The 9,167-nt window shown below is 37.4% G+C and overlaps 1 protein-coding gene across 2 annotated transcripts in view; it reads right to left on the reverse strand.

The window, feature by feature from the left end:
- Window positions 1-4,486: 4,486 nt before the first annotated feature.
- LOC128664042 (putative uncharacterized protein DDB_G0292636) overlaps window positions 4,487-9,167 on the reverse strand; it is a 16,321-nt gene continuing 11,640 nt past the window's right edge. The window contains exons 4-5 of one of the 2 annotated variants that reach the window (XM_053718697.1): window positions 8,943-8,990; window positions 4,487-4,674 (exon numbers count right to left, since the gene is read on the reverse strand). In XM_053718697.1, coding sequence (XP_053574672.1) covers window positions 4,642-4,674; window positions 8,943-8,990 — 81 coding nt within the window. In that variant the 3' untranslated portion in view covers window positions 4,487-4,641. Of the gene's footprint in view, window positions 4,675-8,938; window positions 8,991-9,167 lie in introns of those variants that run through there. The other variant, XR_008402917.1, reaches the window with a different exon arrangement.

Genomic DNA, 9,167 nt, shown 5'->3' on the forward strand with positions numbered 1-9,167 from the left:
GAAATATTAAATATGAAATATTAAATATTTTTAGTACAATATTTATAGAGACAATGTTAGAGGGACTTTAAGCAGTAAAGGAGAATAGTTAGAAAAAAGTGCACTAAATGACTTCCACACTGTTGAAGCTGAGAGAGAGAATCTTACCCTCTGCTACGGCAAGACCATCATATAAAATGGAGGGCATAGAGAAACAGAGAATCTTCACTCAGGAGCACAGCACTGAAGAAGAAGACAGGCAAACAGTGCATTGGGAAGAAGTTAACTCCTTAAGCGCCACTCAGGAAAGTACCAAAGTTACAAAGAAAGCTGCGCTAACTACTGGTGGGAGCTCGATCATTATAGCGCCACTAGTAAAAAAACATGTGTGCTATTACTGACGCATGCTGTGAGAAAAGAGAGGGAGCTACCGTGAACATAAAATTAATTGAAAAACATAAGCTACATTACAGGAAAGCGACAGCGTGCTACAGCACAGATACTGTCTACCTGACAGTGAACTTGGAGCATACATCAGTACCGACGAGATAATGACAAAGGAGCATAAAATAAATATATATCCCTTGAAAAAAACACTGTTAACCACAAATGCCATATATGAATAAAGTGCCACCAAACTAAGTGGAAAAAATCTCCCAATCCAATAGTCTGTCTCAAATAACATCTAGGCAATAAGCCAGTATAAAGTCTGTAGAATGTGTGTATAATGTCCCCCGGCTATGATGTACAAAAATGTAAGTGTACCTGCTAATAACTATGGGTGAGTGCATGAAAAAGTTCTCACTTGCCTTAGGATGCACTCACTCTATTGTGCTTACCCACTGCAGAAATCCTGCACCCAGTAGAGAGCCTATCCGGTGCTGTGTACATCACAACAGAGGATCTACATAAGGAATATATCAACGACCCAATAGGAGGAGGCTAAAAAAACGGTCCCTGTGACACCTGTGGCAGGCTTGTAATTAACTTCTCACTGGGGGTAATTTTGTCACTGCCTAATACTACAATCACCCCCCTGTCTCACATAACAGCTCTCTGAGGGAGAAAATTGGCCGGAAATTGGTATGTGGACCCCTCCTAATGAAGAATCTGGAACATCTCAATTCTTCATCTTCCCCCTATGGAGGAAAAGATAAGACGGACTAGTTTACCAGAGAGGTGGGAGGTATTGAAAATATTGGTCTTGCAAAATAGATATTGGGTGCATTATGCAATACCCAGAACTTTTAGTGCAAAACACAAAAACTCATATGTACACAAATTTGTTTACCCTCTGTATGAAACCCTACATGATAGCCTAAATCTAGTGGAACCTTTCCGCTTACACTATCAAAAGTTGTATAACCGCTCTCCCCCAAGGGCATCAACTATCCCTGCCGCACTTGAAATTTATATTAGGGAGGTTAATCTTCACAAAATATCGGGGAAATTGACAATTCTTTCAAAGGACCCAATCACCCTTCAAGAGATGTTTCTTGCAATTTATGACTTGCTCCTCCAACAAAGCCCAGGACCCAATGGGTCTAATGCTTACTCCAAGCAATTTAAGTATATTTTTGTACCTTATCTTACTACTATGTTCCAACCGATTGATAGTGAAGGTGGGTGGTCCCACCGAATCCTAGAACCCCACATAACTGTTTTACCAAAACCAGGTAAAGATCCCACTTCAGTAGAGAATTATGGCACAGTCTTCCTACTTAATACCAACATCAAAATTTACTCCACAATTATGGCAAAAAGGCTCAATTCGGTCTTACCTCATTTAATACATGTTGATCAATGAGCTTCGTCCCATTGTGAGAAGCAAGGACAAAACTGTCAGGGTTCTACACCAAATTGGCCACGCAAGCTCGCATAGGGAACCATTTATCCTCATCTCCATGGATGCCGAGAAGGCTTTTGACAGCTGGATTTACAATTCCTTTAATCTTGCCTAATTCAATTTGGCTTTTTAACTCTGATTATCAATAAGATTCTTAGTTTATATACTATAGTTTATATACTAATCCTTCCGCCAAAGTAAAAGCAAATGGAATATTTTCCAACAGCTTCCAAATCAAGATCAGCATTAGACAGGGATGCAACATCTCCAATCCTTTTTATACTAACAATGGAGGTGTTAGAGGCTCACATTAGAAACAATACAAATATAAAAGTTATTCAAATTGCCCCAAATGAATAAAAAGCTACCCTTTACACAGATGATGTCTTGATATTTCTGCCCTCGCCAACCACCTTCCTTCCCCATTTACTTTGACCGATTTGGAAGTTTTTCTAACTTTATGATAAATGCTCAGAATATACTCAATGTTACTATGGATGTAGGTGACTTTAAGCTATTGTTCGAGTTCTAGAATGGCATGGTACGAAAGAGGTGAAAACATGGGCCTCTATTGATTCTGACCTCCTGAAAACTCCATCGGTGAGTCCTTTATGCTGGGTTAAATCAGCTGCAAGACCACAGTTGACTAAGGTTCCCCCTTATACTCCCATATCTTGGGACTTAATTTGAGATTCACAAAACAGTATAACCTCCATAGTATTACCTATGTCCGCTATCTCTTATAATGCTGAATTAATAGGAGGTCTTGAACCCAGTAAGTTTTAAAAAGGCAAAATAGGGTACACAATTCCTAGTGGAAAAGGGTCAATTTAAAATAAAGATCCAACCTAAATGATATTGCTGGGGGATCCTTTGTATCTGGGTTAAAGTATGCTCAATTATTCCATTAATAAGTAGTTCCCCACATGGGAGAGATCTTCCTAGAAGCTCTAACAATATTGAAAGTTTGTGTCTTTTAGATACTCTACCCCCTGGCACACTGTATATAACCAGAAAGCTATTGGAAGAGGCATCAATCACAGTTTTACCGCCCTATGCTTCACATTGGCAGTCAGAGTTGGGCATTTTTCTAACTATCCGCGAATGGCAGAGTATATTTTATAATACACAAAAGCCCTCTTCATCCCCTAGAATCTTAGAGCTGAATCCCAAACTGCTAATGAGATGGTATCTTACCCTGATCTGCATTAATCGCATCTATACTAACTTAAATCATACCTGTTGGAGAGGGTACGTCTCGAGTGGGACAATGTCACACATATGGTGACAAAACAAAATATTAACTCCTTTTTTGGAAAAGTGTAGAATTTGCTTTCAATTGGGTTTTGAGAGACACCTTTATACTTTCTCCGTTAATTGTCCTACTAAACTATAAAGCTAAAAATTTGATAGAACCTCTTACAGATAGGCCTAAACAGTGCAAAGTCTCTTATTGCACAAAAATGGAAGTACTTACAAATACCCTCTCTTATTGAATGGATGCAATATACAACATATCTCCTTTCTTATGAGGAATATGTATATATCAGAAGAGGGAAACTCTTTTTATTATGATATTAAGTTTTATTGGGGTACTCTAGGGCTCTGCCGCCTAGTAGTGCGGAATGTGAAGAACAAATGCAGAATCACATATTACTGCCTCCCCTCTTAGGCTCTGGCGTTTCACCCACCCACCTATTCTTTTCCCTCCCTTTCTTTTTCCATCTCTCTCATTTCTCTTTCTTGATTTTTCCCTAATTTTCTCTCTCTTCTTCTACTTGAGACTCAGCTTTGATTTAAGGAAGCAATATTAGTTCTTCTTGATCAGGATTAAGCACCTTTATGTTGTTATTGTTTGCTTGTTTCTGTTTATTCTAACAGTTTGATTAAATTCCAGTGTGACCGGCCCGCAAGGCTGGATTGGCCTACCAGGATACCAGGAGATTTCCCGGTGGGCTGCAGCAGCTGGGGCTGGAAAGCTACAATTTAAAGGGGTAATGGATGCAATTGGGTTGTAGGGTGCTTATGTAACAACAATCTGGTTCTTTTATTAATACAAACTATTATAATATAATTCTGAAAAAAAATTATCAGTGGAAGGAGTATCCCTGTAACCCCCTTTGAGAAAAATGGGGCATATACATTCTAATGACCAATGGAAAACAGGGCTGGTCTCCAAATTTTCCAGGGCTGCTTTTTATTTACAGTCCGGCAATGTGTGACCCTAAGGGAATTATTGTAAGCGCACATTTGCCTGTGGACAAAAGCAAAAATAGCCAAATGTTATAGCAGTTTTCAGACCTTTTTGGGGTTTTGAAAGGACTTTCTCTTCATTACTTTGCTTTGACTATCTGACAATAACCTGTAATGTATAGAAATATGTATTTACTGGAGTACTCTTCATGTGCTGTTATAAGTTTGTATACATTTTGTTTTTGCTATGTCAACATTTGATAAAGAGTAATAAATAAATTTAAAAAACTACTTAAAATACCCAATCGAGTGTTATTCTTTGCATGAGGTTCAGCGCTAAATAACTTGCTGTGTGTTATTAATAGTTTTAACATTTTAATCTTGGCTTAACGTTTTAACCCTTCAATTTGTTTGCAGGACCAGTTAGCAGTCCTATCTTGTGATACTGAAAGACAACAAGGACACAAATTTTGTACAAACCTGTTAAAAGTTTATTCTAACTGTCAAAACATAGCATTTTACATAACTTAGATCATGTACATAGAACATGCAAAAATATGTGATAGAATGCTGGTCAGATACTGATCTTGTGCATGCAGCCGGGATCCTCTGCTTAAGAATTCTTAATGCTTATCTTTCTTTTTTTTCTTTTCTCCCTGTAATATATAAGGCAGAGAGATTAGGCGCTATGAAATATAAATGTATTATTATAAACAGTATAAAAAAACCTTCTGTAAAATTAAAAACCTTCCCATATATTTTCTTTTCATTGAATGGCATAAAAGCATGTTTCATATTGTGTTACAAGCGTTATACTTATGTTTGCAAAAATGCTGCTTTGAAAAGTAAGCACAGTTACTAATATGGCAGAAGGCTGTGTGCATGCACATTCTAAATTTGCACATGCACCAAATAACAGTGATGTCATATGAGAGGAGGCTGCTCATGCACACAGCCCATCTGCATGTGCAAAATGTAATAACATGAAAAAAAATATTAAACAAGCGTTTTTTTTTGGGGGGGGGGGTTCAAACAAAAAAAATATTGCAAATATATTTCCAATGCATTTCAAATTTCACTTTTATGTCCTATTAAAATTAATATTTACAGAAAGAGATAATGGAGAGGAAATAGTTATAAATTTTAAAAAAATGTGTGGAAAGGTTGATCGGCCTTGACACAGGTACATTAGTAGAAAAATACACTCTATGAAATATTGCAATACTCTGCTGGGTTCATATAAATAAGAGACATCATAGTTTTCTGTTTTAATATCAAGAATAAAATATACAACTATGATGTCCATGATCCTCTTAATACCGTGGAACTGTATGAGGTTGTGTTCTCTGAATGTAATTATTTAGTTACTAGAAATTCTATTTCTATATTTTTTTTTACTGTATGACGCTGTGTTTACTTGTAATAGCAAGTTCTGCTCTGCAAGCTCTGAACAATTATTTCAAACTTATAGTGAGTCTCTGCTCCAAAGGCAACTACTTTAGTTTATATCAGGTACTAGCTAACATAGGGCTTAGATTACAGTGGATCTCAATCGATAGTACAGGGTGAGTTATCTTTTTCTGCAACCGCCCAAAGAATAACACAAACTCCAATAGTAGAAGCTGATGGTTAAAGGGATAGGAAAGTCAAAATTAAACTTCCATGATTCAGATAGAACATGTAATTTTAAGACATGTTTAATTTAACTTCTATTTTCAAATGTACTTTGTTCTCTGGTTATCCAGTGTTGAAAAAGAATATGTAGATATCCTACACTAGCTAGCTGGTGATTGGTGCCTGCACACATTTGTCTCTTGTGATTGGTAAGGAGCTAAGGGGCCGATTATCTAAAGGTCTCTGGGCTGGCGAGATTATTCAAGAATGCTCACCTGTCCTTCTATTTCCCTGGTGGAATTATATAAAGCCACTTTTTACCCTGAAAAAATAGTTTCTAAATTTTGCCCTGAGTTTAGAAATACCCAATGTTTACATGTTCTTTGCTTTTTTTGCAAGTTATAGGGCAATAAATACAAGTAGCACTTTGCTATTTCAAAAACATTTTTTTTTTTTTTTAATTAGCGATAGTTACATTGGAACACTGATATCTGTCAGGAATCCCTGAATAACCCTTCACAGTATATTTTTTTTTTTTTAGTGGACAACCCAAAGTATTGATCTAGGCCCATTTTGGTATATTTCATGCCACCATTTCACCGCCAAATGCGATCAAATAAAAAAAAATAGTTTCACAAACTTTTGGTTTCTCACTGAAATTATTTACAAACATCTTGTGCAATTGTTGCACACATGGTTGTAAATGCTTCTCTGGGATCCCCTTTGTTCAGAAATAGCAGACATTTATGGCTTTGGCATTACTTTTTGGTAATTAGAAGGCCGCTGAATTCCGCTGTGCACCACACGTGTATTATGCCCATCAGTGAAGGGGTTAATTAGGTAGCTGGTAGGGTTAAATTTAGCTTAAGTGTAGTGTAGTAGAAAACCTAAAGTATTGATCTGGGCCCATTTTGGTATATTTCTTGACACCATTTAACCTCTAAATGCGATCAAATAAAAAAAATAATTAACTTTTTCACAATTTTAGGTTTCTCACTGAAATTATTTACAAACAGTTAGAGCGATCATGGCACAAATGTTTGTAAATGCTTCTCTGGGATCCCCTTTGTTCCGAAATAGCAGACATATATGGCTTTGGCATTGCTTTTTGGTAATTATAAGGCCGCAAAATGCTGCTGCGCACCACACTTGTATTATGCCCAGCAGTTAAGGGGTTAATTAGGTAGCTTGCAGGGTTAATTTTAGCTTTAGTGTAGCGATCGGACTCCCACCTGACACATCCCACCCCCTGATCCCTCCCTGACCCCCTCAAACAGCTCCCTTACCTCCCCGACCCCCACCCCACAATTGTCACCGCCATCTTAAGTACTGGCAGAAACTCTGCCAGTACTAAAATAAAAGGAATTTTTTTTTTTGGTTATTCTGCAGTGTTGGATCCCCCCTTAGCCCACAACATCCCTGATCCCCCCCCCCAAACAGCTCTCTAACCCTCCCCCCTCTACCTAGTTGCCGCCATCTTGGGTACTGGCAGCTGTCTGCTAGTACCCAGTTTGCTGAAAAAAAATGTATATCTTAAAAATAATTTTTTTATCTTAAAAATAATTTTTTTATCTTAAAAATAATTTTTTTATCTTAAAAATAATTTTTTTGGAGTGTAGCTCCCCCCCTCCCAGATCCCTTGCCAAATATTGATTTCCCCCCTCCCACTCCCTCCTCATACATGACTTGTCTTATATGACATTCATACTTAACTGGTAAATGATACGGCGCATGCGCGCCACCCCTTCACCCCCCCGTCCTCTGTCATTAAGGGGTTACATTTGTAATTTTAAACATTATACAAAACGAATAATTGAACCATTCACACAAAAATACACAGGAAATATTTGTATTGTTAAGGTGCATCAAAAATTGTTACAAAATTGCTCACCAAAAATCGTATTTTATTAAAAACATAAAATATGTATGTAAATTACACAGGAATACATTGTATTAAATATGCACAGGGCAATTTGTAGTATAAGTACACTGAATGTGCAAGAAACACTCACAAATTTGTACTTATAAGTACAAAATACAAAGCGTAATTGTTTTGTTTTTCGTAAAATGGGCTGAACATGGGCTTTCTATGGGCGTGTATGAAATTTTCTCTAAAATCTCTAAACATTTCTCCCCTACAGTTCTCACTGTTTTTCCTTTCAAATGAAAAGGTGGCGCGGTTGTGACAAAATACTTAATACCCTAATAGAAAAACACATGCATATGAAAATAGAGGCAATTGTAAGATGCTATACACAGAAAGCAAATGTAATGTGATTTATATTGCTTTCATTTTTAAAGTGCGCCCCCTGCTCACTACTAACTTCACCCTACACAGCGACGTTTCACTTTCTAGTGAGCTCCATTAATTCAATGAGACATTTCACCACTTGCAAAGGACTGCCCCTTTTTTAAGATAATTCCACCAGGGCAGCCCCTGACATGGTCCGTGTGAAAAACCACGTCTGATTTGGCGAGAGGTTTAGATAATCTGCCCCTACGTTTTGAGAAAAGAAGTAAACTAGAACTTTTTTTTATTGTTTGCTTGTTTTTAAATGTATGTCCTCTCTGAATCATGAAAGTTTAATTTTGACTTCAATGTCGCATATGTCATGATAGATTTTATTCTACCTTAAAAAATACATCATTAAAATAAACATTTCAAATATATATATTACAAACTGAGGAGCCTATTATATGATTGAGGAGCTAAGCATAAACTTTTTTTTAAAGAGCCAAACCTGATAGAAGCATAAAGCGTTGACCGAGGAATGGAGAAATACAGAAAATGGAAGGTTGAAAGGAAAATTAAAGATAGGGAAGACACAAACACATGTGAATAAATATTTTGTAGTTCTGTGCCTCTCTCACAAGTCTTTTTAACCCTTTGAGTGCTAAGCACTTTCCCACCTGGGTGCTAAGCTAACATTTTTTATTTTTTATGTTTTTAGCTGCTTAGATGCCTGAGATACAGGCTTCTAAGCAGCATGCCACCTTTCCCTATACTTTACATTGTTCATTTTAAATAAAATTGTGCGGTGACGTCATCAAGTCATTGCACGTGACGTCACCGCGCAAAACGTGAAGCCCCGGTGATGCCTGTCACTATACAGGCCCGATCGCCGGGGTAGGAGCGGTTGGAAGCCTCTAGATCTCCCTCAAGGTTGGAGAATGCTAGCGACAGTTCTGAGCCGTCATTAGCACCTGAGTGAGACAATTTGCGACGGCTCAGAGCCGTCGTTAGCACTCAAGAGGTTAAATGAAGGACAGAGAGGATATAAAAAAACACATGGTTGCAAGAATGACTTACATCAGAGTCGCTATCAGAGCTGGAGCTGCTGCCTCCCTTATCACCATCCTGCGAACAAGAATATAGGAGAGATTAGGTTTACCTTCTGTTTGTTACCGATCTGTTAGATAACATTGCAAGTACCTCATTGCTAAGTTATTCATTAAGGACCCAGAATGCCTTTATTACATAACAAGGAACTGTTCTACAATATTATAGTCAAGTTATATGGTTTCCCATAACATT

This window comes from Bombina bombina, chromosome 6 (genome assembly GCF_027579735.1).
Source record: "Bombina bombina isolate aBomBom1 chromosome 6, aBomBom1.pri, whole genome shotgun sequence".
Lineage (NCBI taxonomy): Eukaryota > Metazoa > Chordata > Amphibia > Anura > Bombinatoridae > Bombina > Bombina bombina.